The following is a 27,143-nucleotide window of genomic DNA, read 5'->3' on the forward strand; positions in this document are numbered from 1 at the left end:
GGCGCCCCTCCTGCAGCCTCACTGCCGCCTTGCAGTTAGATCTCAGATTACTGTGCTAGCAATGAGGGAGGCTCCGTGGGCCTGGGATCCTCTGGGCCAGGTGTGGGATATAATCTCCTGGTGTGCTGTTTGTTAAGACCCTTGGTAAGGCGCGGTATTCGGGTGGGAGTTACCCGATTTTCCAGATGTTGTGTGTCTCAATTTCCTTTGGTTAGGAAAAGGAATTCCCTTACCCCTTGCACTTCCCAGGTGAGGCGATGCCTCGCCCTGCTTCAGCTCTCGCTGGTGGGGCTGCACCCACGGACCAGGGCCAACTGTCCGACATGCCCTAATGAGATGAACCCGGTACCTCAGTTGAAAATGCAGAAATTGCCCGTCTTCTGTGTCGCTCACGCTGGGAGCTGGAGGCTGGAGCTGTTCCTATTCCCAGACATTTTAAGAATACTGATTTTCCAATCCATGAACATGGAATATCTTTCCATTTTTGTGTCTTTTAAAATTTCTTTTCATCAGTGTTTTATAGTTTTCATTGTAGAGATCTTTCACTTATTTGGTTAATTCTTAGATATTTAATTTTATTTGTGTCTGTTGTAAATGAGATTACTGTTGGCGTATGGAAATGCTGCTGATTTTTGTGTGTTGACTTTATATGCTGCAACTTTACTGAATTTGTTGATCGATTCTAATAGTATTCTTGTGGAGTCTTTAGGCTTTTCCAAGTATAAGATTATATATATTATAAACAAACAAGGATAATTTGATTCTTCCTTTCCAGTTTGGATTCCCTTTATTTCTTTCTCTTGTCTGATTACTCTAGCTAGGACTTGCAGGACTATGTTGAATAACAGTGGTGAAAGTGGGCATCCCTATTGTGTTCCAGATCATAAAGGAATGGGTTTTAGTTTTTCCCCATTTTGTATAATATTAGCTGTGGGTCTGTTGTATATGGATTCTAGTATGTTGAGGTATGTTTCTTCTATACCCAGTTTTTTGAGGGCTTTTATCAGGAATCAGATGGTTTTTCAGCATCGGTTAAAATGATCATATGGGTTTTGTCCTTCATTCTGTTGACAATATATATTACAATGATTGATTTACCTATGTTGAACCATCCTTGCATCCCTGGGATAAATCCCACTTGGTCATGATGGATCGTCTTTTTAATGTATTGTTGAATTCCGAGGTATTGGTTGTAATGTCTCCCTTTTCATCTCTGATATTATTTGGGTTTCTTATCTTTTATTTCTTAGTCTGGTTAATGGTTTGCCAATTTTATGTATCTTTTAAAATACCAACTTTTTGTTTCGTTACTCTTTTGTGTTTTCTTTATTTCAATTTCATTTATTTCTGCTTTGATCTTTATTATTTCTTCTATTTTGGGTTTGGTTTGCTCATGCTTTTCTTGTTTTTTAACATGCATTATTGTTTTCATGTCTGTTACATATATTCTTTTGGATTTGAGGTTACCATGAGGGTTGCAAATACTGCCTTGTAACCCAGTATTTTAAACTGATGATAACACTGACTGCATAAACAAGCTAACAAAATGAAAACTCATATAAATGTTAACTTTGTTCCCCTGCTTTTTAACTTTTTGTTGTTTCTCTTTATATCGTATTGTACTATGTCTTGAAAAGTTGTTGTAGTACTATTTTTGATTGGTTTTATATTGATAATATATATTTTATATTGATATATATGTATTTGATTTTATATTGCTCATCATTTTGTCTTTCCACTTAAGAGTAGTTTACACACCACAATTACAGTGTTATAATATTCTGTGTACTTTGTATTACCAGTGAGTTTTGTACCTTCACATGATATCTTATTGCTCATTAATGTCTTCTTTTAGATGGAAAGAAAGTATTTAATATTTAGTATTTCTTGTCAGACAAGTCTGGTGTTGATGAAATCCCTCAGCTTTTGTCTGGGAAGGTATTTCTCCTTCATGTTTGAAGGATATTTTTTCTGGATATACTATTCTAGGGTAAAAGTTTTCTTCCTTCAGCACTGGAAATATGTCATGACACTCTCTCCTGACCTATAAGGATTCCAGTGACAAGTCTACTGTCAGATATATTGGAACTCTATTATATGTTGTTTCTTTTCTCTTGCCGCTTTTAGGGACCTTTATCCTTCATGTTTGCGAGTTTGATTATTAAATGCCATGAGATAGTCTTGTTTGAATTAAACTATCTTGGTTTTCTGTAACCTTCTTGTACTTGAATGTTGTTAATCTTTCTACCTGTCTCTCTCTACCCCCTCTTTAAGGCCAATAACTTAGATTTGTCCTATTGAGGTTATTTTCCAGATCCTGTAGGTGTGCTTTATTGTTTTTTATTTTTTTTCTTTTGTCTCCTCAAATTGTGTTTTCAAAGAGCCTATCTTCAAGCTAATTATTTAGCTTGATCAATTCTATTAAGAGATTGATGCATTCTTTAGTATGTCAGTTGCGTTTTTCAGCTCTAGAATTTCTGCTTGATTCTTTTAAATTATTTCAATCTGTTTGTTAAATTTATCTATGAATACAGAATTCTGAATTCCCAGCCAGGTGCTATGGCTCACACCTGTGATCCCAGCACTTTGGGAGGCCGAGGCGGGTGATTACTTGAGGTCAGGAATTTGAGAGCAGCCTGGTCAACACAGTGAAACCGCGCGTCTACCACAACATACAAAAAAAGAATAGCTGGACATGGTGGTACGCACCTATAATGATGGCTACTCGGGAGGCTGAGGCAGGAGAATCGCTTGAACCCGGGAGGTGGAGGTTGCAGCGAGCCAAGCTTGTGCCACTGCACTCTAGCCTGGGTGACAGAGCAAGGCTCTGTCTGAAAAAAAAAAAAAAAATCTGAATTCCCTTCCTATCTTGAATTTCTTTGAGTTTCCTCAAAACAGCTATTTTGAATTCTCTGTCTGAAAAGTCACATCTCTCTGTTTCTCCTGGATTGGCCACTAGTGCCTTATTTGGTCCCTTTGTTGAGGTCATGATTTTCTGTATGACCTTGATGCTTGTGGATGTTTATCGGTGTCTGGGCATTGAGAGTTAGATATTTTTTGTAGGCCTCACAGTTTGGGCTTGTTTGTGCCATTCTTCTTGGGCAAGCTTTCCAGGTATTCAAAGGGACTTGGGTCCCAAGCCCAAAAACACTGTGGTTTTTGCAGACTCGTAGAGGTGTACCACTTCGGTGATTTTGGATAAGATCCAGAATAATTCTCTGAATTACCAGGCGGAAACTTTTGTTCTCTTCCTTTATTTTTTCTCAAATAAATGGAATCTCTGTTATGAAATGTCTGGAGCTGGAGATGGGGTGATGGAGGCACCCGTATGGTGACTACCCCTGGGACTATGCTGGGTCATACCTAAAGCCAGCACAGCACAGCACTGGGGCTTGCCCAAGACCCTCTGTAACCGCTACCTGGCTACCGCCTAAATTCGCTCAAGGCCCTAGGGCTCCTACCATTAGCAGGTGGGGAAGCCAGCCAGGTTTGTGTCTTTCCCTTCAGGGCAGTGAGTTCCCCCAGGTCCCTATCGGGTCCACAGATTCCGTCCTTGAGCTTAGACATCTACCTGGTATTCTGTCCTACTGTGGCTAAACTGGCCTTAAAGTCACAAGACAAAGTCCTTCCCACTCTTACCTCTGCTTTCCATAGGCAGCAGAGCCTCTCCTGGTGGCTGCCACCACCGCCACCGGCCCATGAGTTCTGCTAACATTCATTTAAAGCCCAAGGGCTTTTTAGTCAGCTTGTGGTGAATGCTGCCAGGCCTGGGACTCACCCTTCAGGGCAGTGGGCTCTCCTCTGGCCCAGGGCAGGTGCCAAGTTCTTGAATTGTGGATCCCAAGAGCCTGCTTAGTGCTCTACCCCAGTGTGATCGCACTGGTACCTCAGGTGCCAGACAAAGTCCCCTTTTTCCTCTCCTTTTCTCAAGCAGAAGGAATCTTTCACCATAGCCACCACAGCTCAGTATACGTTGGGCCTCACCTGAAGCCAGAACATCTCTGAGTCTCACCCAAGGCCCGTGGCATACTACATGGGTGTCACTATCAGTTATTCAAGGTCCAAAGCCTCTTTAGTCAGCAGGTTAAGATTAAGCCAAGATTAAGCCTTCCAGGACTGGGTCCTTCCCTTTAAGGCAGTAGATTTCCTTTTGGGCCAGAGTGTGTCTAAAAATGTCATCTTGGAGCTAGGGTCTGGAATGGGGACCTTACGACTCTGCCTGTGTCCTGCTGTAGCTGGAGCTGACCTGGTATGCAAGATGCAACACAAAGTCCTTTTTATTCCTTGCTCTCATCTCCTGAAGCAGAAGGAGTCACTTGCACTGCTGCAGTCATTGCTGCCTGGGGTTGGAGGAAGGGTGGCGTCAGCAATTCAAGACAGTCTTTCCTACCCTCTTTCGTGCCCCTTTCAGCAATACGACGTTAAAAGCAAGTACCATCATTACTCACCTGGTTTTTATTCTTATAATGGTGCTTTTTTTGGTGTGTAGTTGTTAAAATTTGGTGTTCCAGAAGGGGAAGATGATTGGTAGAGGCTTCTGTTCTGCCATCTTGCTCCGCCCGTCTTTTTTTTTTTTTTTAATGGCTCTACAACATTCATTCCAAAATATTTATAAAATGCCTACTTAATGCCAGGTTTGGCAGACCTAGCAGTGAACAAGGCCTTTGCTCTCATGGAGCTTGCATGCTAGAGTAGGAATATAGACTGAAGTAACATAAGTAAATATAAGACATTTAAGTAACTGTATATCAGGTAATGATACGGGCCATGCACATAATTAAAATTTGACAATATGATGGTGTCTGTTTTATAATGCGTGATCAGGGAAAGCTTCTAATGAGGGAACATTTAAGCAGAGACATGACTAAGGAGCCAGTGTAAACCAGGATCATTCCAGACAGAGTGCAATGGCCTTAAGGTAGGAATTAGCTTCACATGTTGAAGGAAGTAGAGGGAAAGCCTATATGGTTGGAGGATATTTGTATGAGACTAAGTTGAAAGGGAGGCGAGGGCTGATTGTGTAAAGTATTACAGGCCGTGATTAGAAGTTTGGACTTTGCTCAAAGTTTGAAGGGAAACTCCTAGAAGGTTTTAAGCAGGAGAGAAACTAAGTCTGCTTTGTTTTTAGAAAATTGATTATAAGGGGGTCAGGAGTGCAGTGAGACCAGAAGAGAAATGATAACGGCTTAGATTCGGGTGGTGTAAAGAAATACATAATTAGGATATAGTTAGGAAATCAGTAGGTCCTACTAATGGTTAGAGTGTCGGGAGATAGAGAAAACTGGCTGGGAGGAAATACGATTTACTGAAATGAAGAAGGCTTGGGAGAAGGGGGAGATAAAGAGTTCTTTTTTGATGGGGGGGCGGTGGTTTGAAACAGAGGCTCACTCTGTTACCCAGGCTGGAATGCAATGGCGCGACCTCGGCTTACTGTAACCTCTGCCTCCTTGGTTTAAGTGATTCTCCTGCCTCAGCCTCCCAAGTAGCTGGGACTACAGGTGCGTGCCACCATGCCTAGCTTATTTTTATATTTTTAGTGGAGATGGTGTTTCCCTATGTTGACCATGCTGGCCTTGAACTTGTGACCTCAAGTGATGCACCCGCCTGGGCCTCCCAAAGTGCTGGGATTATAGGCTCGAGCCACCGTGCCAGCCGAGAGTTTTATTTTGGACTTTAAAATTGAACTGTCTTTTAGACAACCAGAGAGCAGTCAAGTAGTCATTTGGTTACTCAGCAAATTCCAGGCACAGCTGGAGATAGACATAAGGTAGTTTATAGCATGTAGCTGCTGCCTAAAGCCAGGTCATTTGATGTGAGAATAGACAGAGGCCTTCAACTGGGATGTGGGACCAGGTGATTCAGCATTTGTAAGTTGTACAAAAGCAGAGCCAGAGTTGACCAAGAAGGACTGCAAGGAGTTAGTTATGTTGATGGCTGCTATGAGGTCAAGTAGTCATAGAATACAATTTTCTATTAATTAATTTTTCAGTCCCTATTGTTAAATATTTGTGTTTATTCTGGTTTCTTTTCCACTATTATAAACACTTCTTCAATGATTGAGGATAATCTGTTTACTTTTGTTTCTTTAGAAACAATTTTTAGACACAAAATTTTTAGTTCAAAGGTCATAAACATTTTTAAAGCTTTTGAGACATGCTAAATTGTCCTTCAGAGAAACTAACCAGTTTATATTTCCATCAACATTGAAAGTGTCAGACTGGTAAGCAGTACTGTTAATTTTATTTAATAACATTGATCAGGGCAGATGGAGACGTGCAACAAATGGAATAGGAAGACAGGACTTCTTTCTGAGATGGCACTCATTACATTCTAATTTAAAATGGAAATTTTAACAATTAGAAGTGAAAAGTAATTGTTATCTTTTCATCCAGATATGGTAAACTACAAAATACATTGTCACTGGGCTAGTTTCGTATAACGTACTCATACTTCTCTTGGTAAGACATGTACCACAGAGAATTGCTTTCAGTGTGCTTATATTTCTTCCCTCAGCAGAAGTAATTGCTTTTTTTGAAATGTTTTGAGAGAAGAGAGATCTTTGAGAAAGCACCTGTACAAACTGCTTTCTCTGAAGATACAGCAGAGTATCTGACTTTACAAAAGAGGAAAAAGTCAGCTGATAGTGTCCAGATTATTCCATCTAAAAAGAGAAACACTTAGCCTTGTTCTGGGCAATTGCAATAGTTCCTAAATGGCCTTACTGTCCTTCTGCTGCTGCTTCTAACCTTTCAACCTCCCAGTAGAGTTGTTAGCACTTCTAAGGCCTTGACACTTGCTAGTACCTCTACCTGGAATGCTCTTCCTTCAGATACCTACCTGCATGGCTTGTTCTCTTGAACTCCTCAAGTGTTTGGTCAAATGTTAACTGTTGCTGAGTAAACCTCTCCCTTATCCTTTACCTGCTTTCCTTTACCTTCATAATGCTTGCATGCCACCTTTCACCTATGTAATATTTATCTGCCTCTCCATACTAAAATACAAGATCCATGACGTCTGAGATGTTGATCTCTTTTGGTCACTGTCCGAAAATAATAACTGCACATCGTAGACACTCAGTAAACATTAATGAATTAATAAATGACTGGACTCTTCAACCCTCAACTGTAGTTGAGCTCTTTAGACTCTGTAAGTGTGAAAACAGCTGACCCATAGGATAAAGACCAGGTTCAGTATCACTCACAAAACCTTTTACAGCATGGTCTGGTCTCTTAAACCTTGTGTCCTACTTGACATGATTGAAAAAGGCACATCGCCCACATTGTGTCTTTTACGGAGAATGACCTTCTCTTCCTCTGTCAGTTTCTCCTGTTTTTCAGGAGCCAGTGCAAATGTTGTTGCATGTGTTTACAGGCAGAATTCCTTCCTCTCTTCACTCTTCCTGAGATACTGGATTCATGCCTTCATTATAGCACTTACGACAAAGGATCATAATTACTTGTATCTCCTCCCTAGAATAGTATCTCATAGTACCTACAGCCAAGAAGTACTTAAGATACTAGATAAAAAGAATTTGAGGGATAAGGCATAAATATATCAGTTTTACCAACTGTTCTGTGAATTTATTTCCTGTTACTTATAAATCTGTGTATATATTTACCTTCCATAAAAGAATATACTTATACATTTTAAGAATGTAGATTTTTTAAATAGATTTTTATCTCAGAGTTTGAAACCGTTGCCTCAAGTGAATTGATTTAAATTTTCTCGGTTGTTGCTTGCTTTCATCTTAGGCCGAAATTTTAGCATTAATAGTACAATAAATACTTGTAAACATGTCTTTTAAAAACTAAATTAGGTATAATTGTAGTAATATTTATTTGATATATACAGTTATTTTATAAGGGTTAAAAAAACTGAATGATGTATCTTTATGCTTAGGGAGTGTAGCCTTCAATTAGGAAATTGATTGTTTTTACTATTTTGTGTCTGATTTGATGGAAAAATTATGTAAGTTACATATTATCTGCTCAGAAACTGTCATATAATAAAATATTTAATACTTGAGCAAAATAGAAATCACCTTGATTTTCTGAAATGTTTAAAAAGTCTTGAATTTAAAAGCATTACATTTTTTTTAAAGTGATTTTTCTTAAATGTCTAAGATGTTAGGAAATTAATGGTATTTTAGCTGGCTAAATTGGCTAGTGACACTCTTTAATAGGTTTTCCACTTGACCTTTTAAGCGCTACTGGCATTTCTAGAGTTACCTAAAACACAAGACTTATCTTGTTACCTTGTTTAAAATCTAAATTGTTCCTCCTCACTTTACCTGTATAGCCCTGATTTAAGTGATTTTGTTTCATGAGGAAATGAAATAATAAATAATTTAGCATTTCAAAAAGTTTCTGAGGCAAGTAAACAGAGTAGAACTAATAATCTGATTTTAACTATTTATGATGTCTCATTTTACTTCAAATCTTGAGTTTTTTTGTAGGACTGTAGAACTTTTTTTGTTAATTATGCCCAGGCAGCATTATACCCAGTCACCTGAGTTAGACTTCTTGACTCTCTTTATGCCATTACTAGTGAGTCAAAAATGTGTTCTTCTCCTTTGGGTCATCAGTTTCACTTCACTTTCTTCTTTCCAGTAGCATAACCTAAATTCATGTTCTTACCTTTTGCTTAGACTACCTGTCGTAATAGGCATGAAGTAGGCATGAAGTGCATTTTTACTAAGCCATATCCTACCCAAACTCCTTAGTCTTCAAGCGGCTTCACCGCTGGATCTGGTGTGCTTTCCCGTCCTAGCTACTCTCCATCTAGGTACATTCACTTCACATTATTCAGCATTTCCCGTATCTACTTTTACTTTTTCACATATTAGCCGTTTGTACAAGTTGTCTTATCTATCCAAGATGTAAAATACTTTAACTCTTTTCTGCCTGACTGAAATATTTCTTCAAAAATATTTGTTGTTGTCTCCAATATGCTCCTATAGCTCCTTAGAGCACCTGGTGGGTGCTTTTAAAAAATATTTATGGCCGGGCGCGGTGGCTCAAGCCTGTAATCCCAGCACTTTGGGAGGCCGAGACGAGCGGATCACGAGGTCAGGAGATCGAGACCATCCTGGCTAACACGGTGAAACCCCATCTCTACTAAAAAATACGAAAAAACTAGCCGGGCGAGGTGGCGGGCACCTGTAGTCCCAGCTACTCGGGAGGCTGAGGCAGGAGAATGGCGTGAACCCGGGAGGCGGAGCTTGCAGTGAGCCGAGATCGCGCCACTGCACTCCAGCCTGGGCGACAGAGCAAGACTCCGTCTCAAAAAAAAAAAAAAATTTTTTTATTTGTTCAGTAAGTAATGTCTTCTGTGAGCCACTGTATTTTGTGATAAATGAGAATCCCTGCAGTTAAAAAAGTGTTATCTACCAGACAGCACAGAGCTTATAGTGATTATTTATGTACATATCTGAGTCCTGCATTAGTATTTGACTCTCTGAAGACAGGCACAGTTTTTTTGTTTTTTTTTTAGTCACCTGTCTTGACACATACATTATTTTAAATGAGCTTAAGTCTGAGAAGGGACCTTGAACATCATCTAGTTTGGCTCCCTTATTTTGTAAATTTTATGGGGTGGGGAGAAAACTGAACTGAAAAAGATTATAGGATTTGCTTAAATGGATTTACAAGAAGAAGGATTAGAACCTTGAGATTACTTGATATGGATGATTTATGGGGTTGACCTCAGAAACTTAACCGTGATTCATATTATTTTGTAGCTCACACCTGCTTCTTAAGAAAGTTTAAGAAGAGACACTTGACTGAAGTGATTTGTTAAGAAAGTAGCAAGGGGGTGATGTTAACCCTCAACACATTTCAGAATGTCGAAAGATATTTTTAGTTGTTGAGGTGGTGTAGGGAGGAGGTGTTACTGGCATCTAGTGGGTAGAGGCCAGGATGATGCTAAATATCCTGCAATGCACAGGATGTCAATAATGCGAAGGTTGAGAAACCCTGAGTTAGAAAATAATAGGGAATTGGGTAGAAAGTGAGTATGCTTGTAAGAGTATTTGAAATTAACTGAAAACAGAAAGATTGGCAAAATGGAAGCTGTAGCATGAATAGTTCTCCTTAAGGTATAGAAAGGTACAGAAAGGAAGTGGTGAAAAGTACTGGATCAGCCAGTTCTTTTACTGGCTTATCATCTGCTTTCACGGGTCAAAATTGCCAAACCTCTCAATGTGTATGAATAAAGTAGGAGTTTGGCTTTTCTTATGAATGAATATTTCTAAACGGGTATCTGAAAATTGAGGAGCATCTGTGCAAGAAAATTAAAAATTAACATTTTGTATTATATGGATTGATTTTCTTTTTTTAAACAATAGGTAAGTTTATATTCTAACCAACTAGGATTTTTCTCAGGAGCACATGGATGAAGTATGCTCCTCGCAGCTTTTAACTTCAGTAAGGCGCATGGTTTTGACCCTTACCCAGCAAAATGATGAGAGCAAAGAGTTTGTAAAGTTCTTTCATAAACAACTTGGAAGTATATTACAGGTAAGAGTTTATACTTGTATGATTTACCAATATGTACTATGTGGTAAGGTTTTTGTGGGGGGCGGGGGCGCAGTGAGGCCTTTTCTTGCATTGTACAATTTATTCAGGTGGATCTAGTATCCATTTGGGATGATGTTTTAATACTTTTTAGGTTGTCACTTGGTTAAAATAATATTGTATTATTAGGCCCTGTTAGTATCTTCATTTAATTTGGTCATGTCTAAGGCATATCTCTTACAAGCTTTTATTGGTTTGGTTTATCTTCTCAATGAAAACGTTTTTAGTTTGAAATGTTTAGAAAGTATTCTGTGACTGTTTCTAAAATAATTGGCTAAAGTAATTTGACTAATCTGGGAAATTTCGGAAGCCAGAGACCAGCTGGTTGTAGAGACTTCTTAGGCTGTATCAGTACGCTTAAATTAAAGTAAGTCAGTAACTGGGGGAGAATTTGCCTACTGGGAGACATTTAGCAGTGTCTGCAGACATTTTGTTTATCACAGCAAGTAGTGTGAAGAAGGTAGGGAGGGCTGAGAGGAGGACAGGTACTGGCAACTAATGGGTAGAGACCAGGAAGAATCTTGATAAACATTTGACTGTACATGGGACAGTCCCCCACAACGAAGTATTATCTGGTCCTAAATGTCAGTAGGGCCAAGGTTGAGAAATCCCATGTTAGTGTTAATAAAATTACCTTGTTTGTTCCTTATGACAAACATCTTTATGTTTACCCGAGTATTTGCCCATTGAGACAGTTCAGTGATACGTATTTTTACTCTACATTAGGTGACACATTTTTCTTTTCGTCTTTATTACAAAATTTTCTAATGAAACTTTGCCTTGTTATTTCTTTGTTTAAACTGGTTTTAGATAATCGGTATTAACTTTTTCCTTGGGCTTGATGCAAATTTATATCGCTGTAATTTTCCATTTTGTTAGTATTAAGACTAAAGTATAAATTGTCCTGGCCCCATTAGTACTAATTAGTAATTAGTACTAATAGATAATTTATAAGGACTATAAGACATCAGTGGTGTTGTGCATTGTAGGAACCTCCATTTTAGAATAACACTAAAAGATAAATAATCATTTAAATATTTTTTATTAAGATCCATGTAGCCCTTCCTCAGTTTTGCCTTCTATGATAATTGTGGGTAGATCCCAAAGCATTAATTTGGAAATAAGACTTTTTTTCTCAGTCTGAGGTTTGACTGCTTTTCTTTTATCCCATTCTTGATTTTTCCACAAGAGGACATACATGAAGAATAAAAGTAAATTTATATTAAATATTGCCCAGAGTGTTGAAAAATTTTTATGAGCTAGAGCTTAAATTACCGTCTTCTACATTTTTCCTTCTGAAACCCGTTCAGGATTTTTTTTCCCACAAAGCACCCAGCATATGTACGTTTTTACCATAATTGTACTAGATAAGATAGTCTTTTGGTGGGAGAGAGCGTTAGGCATTGAACATCATAGTTGTTTGCCTGTTTGCTAAATAGTGTAGTCCATATTTTTAGAAAGAAAAAGAGGAGTGGTTTTACTAAAAATGTCTAGAGTATACTTACTTGAAGATTCTCAACCTAAAATAATCAAAAGGGTCAGAATCTACTTTAAAAAGAGTTGATTCAAGCGCAGTGTGTGAGGGATAGCTGCCTGGGAAGCACAGATTCCAAAGAATAGACATCAGAAGTTTGGGATCATTATATCAGGGGTCCCCAACCCCCAGGCTGGTGAGCAGCAGGCGAGTGAGCAAAGCTTCGTCTGTATTTACAGTTGCTCCTCATGGCTCTCATTACTGCCTGAGCTCCACCTCCTGTAAGATCAGCAGCAGCATTAGATTCTCATAGGAGAGTGAACCCTTCTGTGAACTGCACGTGTGAGGGATCTAGGTTACATGCTCCTTATGAGAATCTAATTCCTGACCTGTCACTGTCTCCCATCACCCCCAAATGAGATCATCTAGTTGCAGGAAAATAAGCTCAGGGCTCCCACTGATTCTACATTATGGTGAGTTGTATAGTTATTTCACTATATGTTACAATGTAATAAAGGGCATAATCAATGTAATATGCTTGAATCATTCTGAAACCTTCCCCCAACCTATGTTTGAGGGAAACATTGTCTTTCGTGAAACCAGGTCCTGGTGCCAGAAAGGTTGGGGACTGCTAATTTATCTGGAGAGAGTTTAGGGAAGCTTAACAGAATTTCATCATCTTTCTATATAAGGCTTAATGCGTAGTAAAGGAGGCAGTTAATCTGTAACAAAGATCAGTGGTTAGAAGGCAGGAGGTCTGGTCTCTGATGTCTCCTAGTCATTTACAGAACAAGAACAATGAGGAAGAGAGTTAATGTATTGTCTAAGAAGGAGAAATCACCAACGTTCAAGTTGCCAGGGCTTAATTTCCTCCTTGATATAATCTAAATGTAGAGGGTCTTGAAATCCTGTTTTCTTTTACATGATCCTGTATATCAACTTGAATAGAACTTAAGTTTACTTTTGAAGAAAAATTTAAATTAGAATGGTTGGCTTAAGTAAAGAAGGAATCTTTAAAAGTATACTAATGGTGCATTTAGAGGTGGAAGATTTTGTCTTTTCCTTTTGTAGCACTTACACATATACTACAGCAATAAATAGTATCTCCTGTACTGTCAGGGAGCTTTCTGGTATCAGAAATCCCTGTCTGAATACATTTGTGCCCAGCAGTTACATCAAATAGTGACTAAATATAGATGACCATATATGTCCTTCCCTTGTATATACTCTTTAAGCAGGACTAACAACATTCCTACTTAGTAATATAGCAGTATTCTTTACTAATACTAACCTATCTTTCCTTAGTAATCATAAACATTAGTTTTAAGTTTTTCAGTACTTAAAAGTAATTGAAGTTCACTATCTTTAAATTATTTGGTTTATGTTTAAATAGGATTCACTGGCAAAATTTGCTGGCAGAAAACTGAAAGACTGTGGAGAAGATCTTCTTGTAGAGATATCTGAAGTGTTGTTCAATGAATTGGCTTTCTTTAAGCTTATGCAAGATTTGGATAATAATAGTATAACTGTTAAACAGAGATGCAAAAGGAAAATAGAAGCAGCTGGAGTGATACAGTCTTACGCCAAAGAGGTAGATAACATTCATTTTGATTTTAGGATAATTGGCACATAAATACAGTTCTTAATCATTATTATTAACTGAAATCACATTTTACCTCAGCAAAAGTAGTTGTTTTTTGTAATACCAGTTAATCACATTATAAGTCATTACATATGCTAGTCACTTATGGAATTTGAAGAGTAACAGCAGTTGCTCAAGATCAGGAATGCAGACAGAAATTGATGTTAAATGTACATTGTCAGATAATTGTCAGATAACTAGTTCACATTACTGTCCTGTATTCAGGTCTCAGGAGAGGAGGACTGGGATCTGGTCCTGGACCAGACCCAGCTGCCTGCCATGGTTGTTATCAATCCCTGTAGATTCTTGGAGAATATGCATTACCCAGAGGTCACTCCCAGTTAACACAAATGCTTATTAGTTAGGGCTTTGGTTTTACATCCCTGTAGTTTGTTCTACCTTGTCAAATTAATTTTGATCACGTGAGATTGGATGACTATTCTGCCTCAACTTGAGGCATACCAGGAAGCCTTTTCCTGACCCTCTTTTACGAGAAGGAAACAAGCCAAGACCCAAACAGAAAGAGATGGCTCTTTTTCCTTACAATCTAAAGTAGACGAAATCAAGCTATCCATTTCACACTTTTCATGATGTTTATTTTCTGGATATAAATAAATTTTAGACATTGCTAAGAGCTTGAAGAAAATAAAAGCATGATACTGTAATAAATGATTAGAAAGTAACACAGGATAGGCTCAGGTCTATAATCCCAGTATTCTATAATCCCAGTACTAGACATGAGAACTGCTAAATATGTAAGTATGTGTCTAAGTATATTGCTAAATTCTGTGTAATTGGTTTGTTTTAAAGGCCAAAAGGATTCTTGAAGATCATGGCTCACCTGCTGGAGAGATTGATGATGAAGACAAAGTATGTGCTAATTAATTTTTGCCTAAAAATATGGCCGGGCACAGTGTCTCAAGCCCGTAATCCCAGCACTTTGGGAGGCCAAGGCGGGTGGATCATGAGGTCAGGAGTTCCAGACCAGCCTGGCCAACATGGTGAAACCCCGTCCTTACTAAAAATACAAAAATTAGCCAGATGTAGTGGTGCGCACCTGTAGTCCCAGCTACTCAGGAGGCTGAGGCAGGAGAATTACTTGAACCTGGGAGGTGGACGTGGTATTGAGCTGAGATCATGCCACTGTATTCCAGCCTTGGCAACAGAGTAAGACTCTGCCTCAAAAAGAAAAAAAAAAGCCTAAAAATAATGCTTTTGAAACAATATAAAATTATTTTAACAGCTTTTACCTTAATGTTTGAAAGCAGACTGTATCATCAAATGACCTTTTTTCTGACAGATTTTTTTGTTTTAAAAATAAAACTAGACTATTAAAAATGGTTCTTTGTGTTTTTTATTAGATAATGATCATTATTAATATGATAGACTTACTATATAGCTTTTACACATGTACTTTAAGGAATTAATTACTCAAATATATTTGTGTCTAGGACAAGGATGAAACTGAAACAGTGAAGCAGACTCAAACATCTGAGGTGTATGATGGTCCCAAAAATATAAGATCTGATATTTCTGATCAAGAGGAAGATGAAGAAAGTGAAGGATGTCCAGTGTCTATTAGTAAGTTTAAAGGCTCTGTACTATCTTTATATTTTAGTTTTTTGTAGGTCATTTATTGGAACAGTTTGGTGGAGTATAACAAGTATAGAATTAAGTGTCAAAGAACTCTGATTTTGAATTTCACTGTAACCCTGAATTATCCGGCCTTTCTGCACTGTACGTTTTCTAATACATACTGTTTGAAGATTTCAGATACTGTATATAAAGCATCTGTGTCAGGCAGGAATGCAATAAATGGTAGCCGTTGTTAAGATTATGTGCTGAAATCTACTAAAAATTGTGTGTTAATCAACTTAGATTTGTCTAAAGCTGAAACTCAGGCTTTAACTAATTATGGAAGTGGAGAAGATGAAAATGAGGAAGAAGAAATGGAAGAATTTGAAGAAGGCCCCGTGGATGTCCAGACTTCCCTTCAGGCTAACACTGAAGCTACCGAAGAAAATGAACATGATGAACAGGTATTCCCATTAGCCTTATTTTAACTACTCAAAGTAGATCCTTCTAAATTTTCAGCTTTCATGAATGGAAGCCTGATTAATATGCTTATTAAAATCTGAAATACCAGGGGTTTTTTTATAATTGTTTTTCAGAGACAGGGTCTTGCTCAGTCTTCTGGGCTAGAGTGCAGTGGTGTAATTGTAGCTCACTGCTCATATCCTCAAACTCCTGAGCTCAAGCGATCCTCCCACCTCAGCCTCCCCCCAAAATTCTGGGATTACAGACGTGAGCCACCACACCCATCCAATAGTTTATACATTTTAAATTATACACTGTTTTTTAGTGGTGTGATTAAATCTCACACCAGCCCACTCCTTCCTTTTTGAGTTGTGAGTCATTCCATTATCCAACATGTCTACACTGTGTACACTACCTGCTTGTTAATCACTTAATAGCCATCTAGGGTAAGCAGATAGATTTGCAGTATCACAGTGTTCAAACAGCCCTTATTAATGGCCCCAAAGCACAAGAGAATTGTTCTGTTTTATTATTAGTTATCGTTAATCTCTCACTGTGCTCAATTTATAAATTAAACTTTATCATAGATAAGTATTTATGGGGAAAAACAGTGTAAATGGGGTTTGGTACTATCCACAGTTTTGGAACATACATTCTATGGATGAAGGGGTACTTTTTTATGTTATTTTCCTCCCTAGTCTAGATCTTTTCCTCTGGAGTTTGACATTTTACTGTGATGTGCCTTGTTGGGGAATTTTTTCATTATTTGCAGTGGATACTCAGTGAATTGTTTTCAACTTGGTAAATTTTTAAATTCTGTTTATTACTGCCACACCATTTTCTCTTTTTTCTCCTTCTGTACTTAATATTGTCAGATATTATTAGTACTCATGGATTAATCTTTTAATTTTCTCCTCTTTTCGTTATCTTTTGGTTTTACCTTGAGAGATTTTCTTTAACACTTGCATGAAATTATTTTTATTTCAGCTGTCATATTTTTAACTTCTAAACATTTTTCTGATTATTACTTTTTTGTAGTGCCCTGTTATTTCACAGAAGCATTATCTTCTGTTTTCAAATGTCTGCTGAACCTTGGTTGTTTATATTAAACAATGATATACCAAAAAGCACGTTAAGGCTCTTTTGGGCTTCACTGTAGGTAGGGCATTTGGGGAGACAGCCAGCGTATTCCTAGAAACTTGTAAATGTCAGTATCTATTGGTCTTTTCTTTGAGGTGGTTTAGATTCTCCAAATTAGGATGCTTCACTGTCCTGCCTGGAGTATATAAGCTTGGCTGCTGGTATTCTGAAGCTAGATTGGGAATGGGGCTGAGGTCCCACCGTTTTACAGGCATGCACTAGATTATTCTGTTTTCAGTATTCTATTTAGGTTGGTGCAGAAGTAATTGTGGTTTTGGTCGTTTTTTCAGTGGCAAAACCCACAATTACTTTTACACCAGTCCGATACTTTACTGTGTCCTCATTTGTCTCTCCACCTCTACTCCCAGTAGCCCCAGGTCTGCGGCTCACTAGTTTAATTTCTCTAAAATATAATCTGCCATTTTCTGTTGAGGTTGAAGGAGAGAACCTACGTAGTCACATGTTCCTTAAACAGTTTTAAACGACTACCACCACCACCACCGTTTCATCACCAGCTCCTGCCCGAACATCATATGCCTTTCTTTCTAGATCTGTTACTTACAGTTATGAGGTGAATCTCAATTTTTGTTTCCTCTCCCTGCTGAAGGCATTTAACTTTGTTCATCTTCCTGTCCTCACTTCCTCCTTCATTCCCTTTTTGGCTGCATTAAGTGTCCTTTAGAGTGAAAAAAAATGAACAATGCAGTCTATTTATTTCAGCTGTGTTATTTTGTGTGTGTGTTTTTTTAAGAAAAGAAGGAAACCCTTTAACTTAGCCATCTTGAAATCACAACCAAAGCCTCCTTCTTGAGATAGTTTTAGAAGATACTTTTAAATTTGTTTGTATGAAGTTCTTGGGTTGGACAAAAACTACACACTGGTAATCATCTCTTTTATAGTGACCATATATTTCAGGCCCTGCTATTAAAACATTTTTCCCTTTTAGGTCCTACAACATGACTTTCAGAAGACAGCAGAAAGCAAAAATGTCCCACTGGAACAAGAAGCCACTAGTAAAGGTAACAAATCTAAATAAGTCTTTGATTTTAAGATAATTTCCTTTATTTGCTTAAAAGCTAAAAAAAAAAACAAAACAGAAAACACCAAATTCTTAGTTTGAAAGTACTTTGAACCTGATGTATATTTTTCTTCTCCATATAAATCCTTTGTAGAAAACATAAGAATTTGTTTCTGTAAACAACAATAAAGAAAAGGTGACAAATATTTACCTGCACAGACAAAAATTCTGTAAAGAGCATTTTTAGATACAAATATGGGAAATTTAAAAAAGCCATTTGTAGGCCTTGTTCCTGAAAGTCCTGATTTGTTAGAAATGTGGATTTCAGGAATTTGATTCTTAAAATGCTCCCAGGTGATTTTGACCAACTAAATTTGGGAACCAATGATAAGGAAAATTTGTAGTTGCCTTTTCTCTTTGGTCTCAAGTGTCTTGATTGCTCTTACTCATGCATATTGTCTTTATTAGTAAAATAGAGAGTAAAATTTAACATTTTTTGCATTACATTAATATTAAGACTTTCTTTTGATGACAGATGACCAAGATAACTCTCCTGTGAAACCCTGTTACCTCAATATCTTGGAAGATGAGCAACCTTTAAATAGTGCTTCCCATAAGGACTCACCTGCTACTGTTGATTCAACTCCAGAGCCTAACCCTTTGCCGTTACCTTTACCTGAAATGGAACCTTTAGTGCCTAGAGTCAAAGAAGTTAAATCTGCTCAGGAAACTCCTGAAAGCTCTCTGGCTGGAAGTCCTGATACTGAATCTCCAGTGTTAGTGAATGACTATGTACGTATCATTTACATTTCCAAATGTTTTTACTTTTCATTTCTGTGCGTATTTCTTCATTTTTCAGATTAGCATTCTCAGCATGTAAACCATTTTGTGTTTAGGTTTAGAACATGTTGGAACATTTTTCTAATTCACACGTAAACTTTAGCAGAAGGGTAAGAGTGAATTAAGATGACCATCTCAAAACCCACGAGCTGTTTTATGTTTTATAATTTTGAGAACCAAAGAGATAAAAAGAATTCATTTTGGCCGGGCGCGGTGGCTCAAGCCTGTAATCCCAGCACTTTGGGAGGCCGAGACGGGCGGATCACGAGGTCAGGAGTTCGAGACCATCCTGGCTAACACGGTGAAACCCCGTCTCTACTGAAAAATACAAAAAACTAGCCGGGCGAGGTGGTGGGCGCCTGTAGTCCCAGCTACTCGGGAGGCTGAGGCAGGAGAATGGCGTAAAAACCCGGGAGGCGGAGCTTGCAATGAGCTGAGATCCGGCCACTGCACTCCAGCCTGGGCGACACAGCGAGACTCCGTCTCAAAAAAAAAAAAAAAAAAAAATTCATTTTAAGTTCGGATCTGAAGTGGTAATGGTACATGAATCATCATTTATCCTTTACACTACCTATTCTTCTCAACTGTTTAGAATATATTGCAAATTTTCAGTAAACCTAAAGGTTTACACTTGAGATAGGAAATAGAACAGTTTGACAACACAATCTTTATACAGTGAATGATTAAAAAAGGAAAAAAAGACTAGGAAATCTGTACTCATGATAGTATTAAATGAAAATTCAAGTGGAGCCCAGGTCTGAAAAATATTTGAGCAGAGAAAAGCAAAAGCCTTAAAAATAATTAATCTTGCTGAAATTGCAATCATAAGTGAAACTTCACTTGGGTCATTTCTGATAGATGCTTATGTTAGAACCAAAGCTTAACCCCAGCCTCTCATAAGTAGCCAGCTAACATACGGATATGACTAGGGACTTTCTGAGAAGGTACCTGATAAAAGACAGTTTTCTAATTGCAAACCAAGCAAATAATTTATTTTACTTCAACATTTTCCAAAGAAATACTTGTCTCTGATTTTTTTGTCAATGGAACACTAAATCTCTTTTGGTCTGGTGTTCGCAGTTCCTGAATTGCTTCTTACTCAAATGAACTCTAAAATTTTATTGTGCCTCAGATTTGTCTTTTACAGTTTGGTGTCAGAGTGGGATTTGAAAGAGACCCCCTGTGGCCTCTGGAAGCATCAAGGAACCAGGCAAAAGGTGCCCATTGTGCTCACTGCTTTCTCGCTGCATCTGGAGGTCCTGAGTAAGTCCCTCTCGGATTTCAGGCTCCACAGTTTGTATCCTGAGGTCTCTGAGTTTATTTGAGTAATTTTATTTTATTTTATTTTTTTTTGAGACGGAGTCTTGCTCTGTTGCCCAGGCTGAAGGGCAGTGGCGCGATCTTGGCTCACTGCAACCTCTGCCTCCCGGGTTCAAGTGATTCTCCTGACTTAGCCTCTCGAGTTGCTGGGATTACAGCTGCGTGCCGCCAAGCCTGGCTAATTTTTTCTATTTTTAGTAGAGACAGGGTTTCACTGTGTTAGCCAGGATGGTCTGGATCTCCTGACCTTATGATCCGTCTGCCTCAGCCTCAGTCCTGGGATTACAGGAAGTCCTGGGATTACAGGCATGAACCACCACACCCAGCCGAGTAATTTTATTTTTTACTGGATCCAGAGGTCGAACTAGATGTTTGACAGTAACTAGACTGGGTCCAGTTGGCAGCCTCAGGTAGGTGAAGTTTAGAAAAATAGAGTATTATGGGTTAATTAACACCTGAGGAGTCTGGGACCCCTCTTTCTAGAACTCTAGCAAATTTTATGTTTAGAAATTATGAACATGAAACTGCCTTTCTAGAGAAATGGTTACACTTTATCAGAGAAGAGTTAAAGTTACAGTGGAGAAGTTTTAATCTAGGTAAAATTGTTTATGGGAACATTAGAAAAGAAGGGATCCCAAATGCCTCAGAAACAGTGGGAAGCAATTTTTGATTTGTGTATAGAGGCTTCTAAAAGACATAATTCCAAAATTGCCTCTGTAAAAGATTCCTTACTAAAGGCAAATAAGACAGATGAAAAGCTTAAGCAATGAATTGACAACAAAAATAAAATGAATTATATGTAGGGAGTGACTTCACTCTGACCTGTTACTCTGCTTATCCTCCTCTAATTATTCTGAATCCAATAACCCATTTGTTCAGTCATCTTAATTCTTTTGCACAATTACCCTTTCACTCTGGATGATGTGACAGAAAGGAAGTTGGGCTAATGCTTTGCTTAGTTAGACCCTCAGCCAGCACACCGAGGTCTGGCTCCTGTAACTACTTTTACTTCTGGGTCAAAAGCTGAACTCAGAGCCATAGCAAAAGATTTTCCAAATCCCAAGGAAAATCCAAAACAGTTTGCTGAGGAATTTAGAATTAGAATGACCCTGGGCTTCTGGATTTCTGTCAGTTGATACGCATGATATTAGCCGCTGCGGAAGCAGGTTAATGGATGGCTATGGCAGGGTGGCATAAGCCTCAGAAGAGTATTGCCAACCCTTTAAGAGCTACTTCTGTGGATAGCCCAAAAGATGCTACTACAACAACCGGAAAACATCTAGAAGCTATCCCATGGTCTTTCCACAGAAGATTGACTAGTCCAAAAAGTTCAGTCTGTTTCTGATTACACGGCTAGATTGGAAATCTCATTTTTTAAACATTCTGGTCTTGAAATACAGCAGGGAGTATTTCCTGTGGGAATTGAAATGGTTTTTATGGTTTTATTCATTAATAGTCTCTGACTAGACTCTGGTCCCTTGATTAAAAAACACAAGATTGGATGGCAAGTCACTGATACGGCTAAATTAGTCACCATAGCTGAACATTTTGAGAGAACGTTAGAACTAGAAAAAAATCAGTGTCTGTAAACAGGTCATTGAAGAAAAGATTGTCCACTCTTGACCAGTCCTCTAATGGACCTACCCATTTTGAGCCAGACTATTTCCTCATTAGAGGAAGTTCCCAGGCTGGTCGGGAACAGTGGTTCACACCTGTGATCCCAGCCCTTTGGGAAGGCCAAGGCAGGCGGATCACCTGAGGTCAGGAGTTCAAGACCAGCCTAACCAACATGAAGAAACCCCATCTCTGCTAAAAATACAAAATTAGCTGGGTATGGTGGTGCATGCCTGTAATCCCAGCTACTTGGATGGCTGAGGCAGGAGAATCACTTGAACCTGGTGGGTGGAGGTTGTCATGAGCCAAGATCGTGCCATTGCACTCCAGCCTGGGCAACAAGAGCAAAAGTCCATCTCAAAAAAATAAAAAAAAAAGAAGTTCCCAAGGGCTTGACTCTGAAGACAGTAACACCAATGGGACATCAAGGGATTCTCTGGTATGTTATTCTCCATAAGACCTTAAATAAACATGGAGAAACTAAGATCAGCATCAGTGGGAGTCGTGTACAGTGTTGGTGGATACCTTATCCACTTTCAACCCCATCCTAGTAAATCAGCCAATCCCTTGGAGGAAAGAAAGTATGTCATGTTTCCAATCAAGTTCAGAGAATCCCCTGTGAACCAGTCCAAATGACGCTTGGACCGATCTCAGAAAAGCATGCCTTCCTACAGGGTGACAGTAAATTGAGAGGGCACATAAAGTTCTCTCTGGAAGGAAAGTTAATTTTAGAGCTTCCTGACCCTTCTAAACCTGAACTGCTCTGTTTCCTACAAGCAGGAATTGATCATATTGAAACTCACTCTTATACCAACCCAGACCTTTCTGAAATACCCAGATGTTTGTGGACTTGTTACTCAGCTGACAAAGGGAAGGTTAAAAGTGGTAAGCCTATAAAAATCCAAATATATTACTCTAAGCCATTGCCTAAATTGCCGTAATGCCCCCTAGAGTCAGAGGCAATCCAAAGGCTTTACCCAATTATAGAGGATTTAATAAAACAATTCCTTGTACTTGTCTCTATAATACTCTAATCCTACGGATAAAAAATCTATCACGCCTGTAATCCCAGTACTTTGGGAGGCTGAGGCAGGCTGATCATGAGGTCAAGAGATTGAGACCATCCTGACCAACATGGTGAAACCCCGTCTCTACTAAAAATATAAAAATTAGCTGGGTGTGGTGATGCATGCCTGTAGTCCCAGCTACTCAGGAGGCTGAGGCAGGAGAAATGCTTGAACCCAGGAGGTGGAGGCTGCAGTGATCCGAGATTGCGCCACTGCACTCCAGCCTGGCCAGAGAGCGAGATTCCGTCTCAAAACAAAACATATACACACACACACACACACGTATATACATATGTAATATATATACACATATATACATATATAATATACACACACATATATAATGTATACACACATATATACATATATATGAGACAAAGTTGGAGATTTATTCAAGACTTAACGTGCATTAAATAAAATTGTCAATCCAAGATTTCCTGCTGTTCCAAATCCTAACACTTTGTTTTCTAACGTGCCTACAGATTCTAAATGGTTCACAGTGTGATAGATCTTTGCTTGGCCTTTTTTAGTATTCCAGTAAGCCAGTAGTTGTCTGCTTGTACCTGAAAAACCAGCAATATACTTGGACTGCAATGCCACAGGGGTTCGCTGAAGCTCTATCTTGTTTTTCTCAGACATTATACCAAGACCTGTCAACCTTACAATTCTCTAGAAATTGTATTCTGTCTATATGTAGATCATCTTTTACACTTTTAGCTTACGAGGGACATAAGGCCTCAATGGCAAAACTTTAGAGCTGCTGTCCCCAGCCTTTTTGGTACCAGGGACTGGTTTCATGGAAGACAATTTTTCCATAGACTGGGTAAGGGGGATGGTTTCAGGATGACTGAAACGCATTACCTTTATTGTATACTTTATTTCTATTATTGTGTTATATAATGAAATTGGTATACAACTCACCACAATGTAGAATCAGTGGGAGCCCTGAGCTTGTCTTCCTGAAACTAGATGGTCACATCTGGGGATGATGGGAGATAATGACACAGCATCAGGCATTAGAGTCTCATAAGGAGCACACAACCTAGATCTCTAGCATGCGCAGTTCACCATAGGGTTCGAGCTCCTACGAGAATCTGTTGCCACCAGTGATCTGACAGGAGGCGGAGCTCAGGCGAGAATGTGAGTGATGGGAGTAGGTTTAAATAAAGGTGAAGCTAGGCTTGCTGGCTCTCCCCCACCACTCACCTCCTGCTGTTTGGCCTGGTTACTAACAGGCCCTGGACCAGTACTGGGGTTTGGGGATCCCTGCTCTAGAGTAAAGGTCCATTACATAGGACATGATCTGACTGCAGAGGGAATTTTCCTCTCAACTGAAATAATAAAAACAATCCAAGGGTTCCCTTGGCCCCCAACTAAGGCAGTTAAGGGAGTTCATTGGTCTTATGGAATACTGTAGATCTTGAATCCCAAATTTCTCTACTGGCTTCCCCCTTGTCTGAACTTAGAAAAATCTCTGTCCCAGCTTTGCCATGGGAAGATAATGATGAACAAGCTTTCAATAAAATACAACTGGCCTTATAACCTCCTCCAAGTTCAAGACACCCTAATTATTTAAAACCTTTCACTTTGTGATTATCAAATGTGATAATCCGTCCTTAGGAGTCTTTACTCAGAAATGTGGAGGAAGCTATTGACCCATTACTTATTGTGGGTTACAGTTAAATCGAATTGTCAGAGCATATCTAAACCATCTAAAATCAGTGACAGCAGCAGCTAAATTGGTAGAAACTTTACGTGACCTAGTATTATGGAATAAATGTTACCTACAGGTTTCACATGCAGTTGAAAGCTTATTATATTCCAGTCAGATCCAACATGTCTTAATAAGTAGACTAACATTTTATGATATCTTTCTCCTGTCACCTTCTAATCTCTATCTCAGACATGAATCTGCTTAACCCTACCACTTGCTGCCTCTGTCCGAACATTAGGAAGACCGTAACTGTGTGTATGTGTGGTGTCCTAACTATTGACTCCTCACACTGACTTATGGAAAACTTCATTAGATGATTCTGAATAAATACATTTTATTGTTGGATCCTGTGATAAAACTGTAGAGGAGAAATACTGAGCAGGACATGCTGTAACAACTCAATATGAACTAATAGAAAAGGGAACTCTTCCTCAACTTAAGTCAGGAGAACCCAAAGAATTACGTGATCTAAGCCTTACCATATAGCAAAACGCAAAATCAGTCTTCATTTATACAGATAACTGGTATGCCTTTGGAGTGAGTGATGATTTTGGAATGTTGTGGAAACAAAGAGGGTTTCTACCTTGTAGTGGAACCTCCATCAGTACTGGACCTCTGCCAGATGAGCTGCTTTCAGCTATTCTGCTGCCCTAACAAGTAGCTAATAAAAATGATGCTCATGCTCACAGGACTCAATCTGAGTATCAAGGAAATGCATGTGTGGACTTTTATGGCCAAGTCTGACATTGACAAAATGTGCATTTTGAATGAACTCCACAGAACTGACCAAGATCAGATCACTCAGGATAATTTGTTCAGTAAACAATGCTGTGCACCTGAGTTGAAACAACAAAAATGGAATCTTAAAGGAAGCAAATTTAATGCTCAATAAGAGCTTACTGAAGGCCCAGACAGCCAGGTGGTCCTTCCTGAGTCCTTCAAACTGCCATTATTATTAAAGGCCCTGCACTCTACCAACTATCATGGTGAAGAAAAATGGTTCAGATTATGAAAAAGATGATGAAAGCAGAAATGGCTTATAACAGTGTGACTTGTCAAACTCATAAAGCTGGAAAGACCCTTAAGATTTCTACCACCTGCTAGACCATTTGTAGGTCTGCAGATGGATTTCATTCATTTGCCACCCACAATGAGATATCAGTATATTCTTGTGTTAGTGTACCTGTTTTCAGGATAGATTGGGACTTAAAAGGCTGATGCCACAACAGTAGCAAAAGGTTTTTAGGAAATGTATTTCCTTTATGGGGTATTTCTGGAGAGATCTCCAGTGATAAGGGAACTGATTTTCCCGAACAGGTTATCGAATAAACAAGATTTTCAAAGTCGGTAGCACTACCATTGCCCTTATCCTCTTTCTTCTGGAAAGCTTGAATGGACAAATGATATCTTGAAACTAAAATGAGCAAAATTGTCAACTGGATTACCTTGGTCAAAAATGTTACCACTGGCCCTAATGGCAATTAGATCAACCCCTACAGAAAAACTCAAATTTGACCCCTTATGAAATAACTGGAAGACCTATGCCTTTAGTAGTAGAACCCCATGTATCACCTGTATTTGTTAGCTCTGAAATGACTCAATACTCCAAGACCTTAATGGATTATGCAAAAGTCTATTTCCACCAGCTGAAGGAGGCTTTTTGTGAACTGTGTACCAATGATGATCCATGACTGGCTTCCATAACTTAGAATGTGGAGATTGGATCTTTTGGAAACAACAGCCCTTGAGCCTCATTGGAAAGGACTGTACCAGACGGTTCTTACTACTCACCATGCAGCAAAACTTCAGGGTTTTGAGCCTTGGGTCCATGTCTCTCAAGTAGAGAGAGCTTCCTTAGACTCTTGGACTTGGCAACCTATAGGTAACTTAAAGATATCTAAGGGAAAGCCTTCCCTAGGAGCAGGTGGCATCACGAAGTAAACAACTTCCCACCACAGTGGAACAAGACTACATATAACTTTTCTCATTAAGATTTGTTTTGGTTTTGCATTAACACATAATGTTCAAACTTTTGTTAGGAACTTTTCCTACTCAAACCGAATATCCTCTAAGGTCTGATGTTGAAAGCATAGCCACTCTCAACCAAAGCAGTTGCTGGCCATGTAGTCATGTAGATGAATGGAATCACAACTAATACTGAAATCTATTGCCGTACACACTTGGGTGAGCAGTTCAGGAAACTGGTTTTATGAAGAGGTTTGGTATCCTTCCCCTGGCAGGTTGGTTGATATTTATGATTGACTGACTTGGCACTAGGAAGAAGTTATTAGAAGCAAAGGTATGTTCTGTAACTACTATTGATTTTATTGCTGGTAATTTTATCACTATGGACAGAAAACCTTAATAGAACTGGGCCTAATCTAGCCAGGGTTCCAGTCTCCCTATCTGCAGTCAAACATTTTGGTTTAACACAAATTATGGAGACAGCTTTCCTATATAATGACACATATTTAAAATCAGAACTTCACCATAATACCCTTGACTGTATTAGTAGAGAACTGACTGAAACTGACATTGGTTCAAAGGAAACTCTAGAGGCAAATGGAATACCCCTATAGTTTCACTATGTACAATAGGGTTTTTTAGATCAATATTGAGGGCGTATTTGAAAAGGAAATAAGTCATCCTTATTTGGTGATGGTACCCATATGTAATACATAGAAGTGTTTTTTATTCCTCTTC

The 27,143-nt window shown here is 38.7% G+C and overlaps 1 protein-coding gene across 3 annotated transcripts in view; it reads left to right on the forward strand.

The window, feature by feature from the left end:
• PCM1 (pericentriolar material 1) overlaps positions 1 to 27,143 on the forward strand; it is a 114,498-nt gene that overhangs the window by 81,461 nt on the left and 5,894 nt on the right. For 2 of the 3 annotated variants that reach the window (XM_011979603.1, XM_011979604.1), the window contains exons 30-36: positions 10,383 to 10,517; positions 13,442 to 13,639; positions 14,501 to 14,560; positions 15,142 to 15,271; positions 15,569 to 15,729; positions 17,814 to 17,886; positions 18,421 to 18,677. In XM_011979603.1, the coding sequence (XP_011834993.1) occupies positions 10,383 to 10,517; positions 13,442 to 13,639; positions 14,501 to 14,560; positions 15,142 to 15,271; positions 15,569 to 15,729; positions 17,814 to 17,886; positions 18,421 to 18,677 (1,014 nt within the window). Of the gene's footprint in view, positions 1 to 10,370; positions 10,518 to 13,441; positions 13,640 to 14,500; positions 14,561 to 15,141; positions 15,272 to 15,568; positions 15,730 to 17,813; positions 17,887 to 18,420; positions 18,678 to 27,143 lie in introns of all 3 variants that reach the window. The other variant, XM_011979602.1, reaches the window with a different exon arrangement.

This window comes from Mandrillus leucophaeus, unplaced genomic scaffold (assembly GCF_000951045.1).
Source record: "Mandrillus leucophaeus isolate KB7577 unplaced genomic scaffold, Mleu.le_1.0 Scaffold204, whole genome shotgun sequence".
NCBI lineage: Eukaryota > Metazoa > Chordata > Mammalia > Primates > Cercopithecidae > Mandrillus > Mandrillus leucophaeus.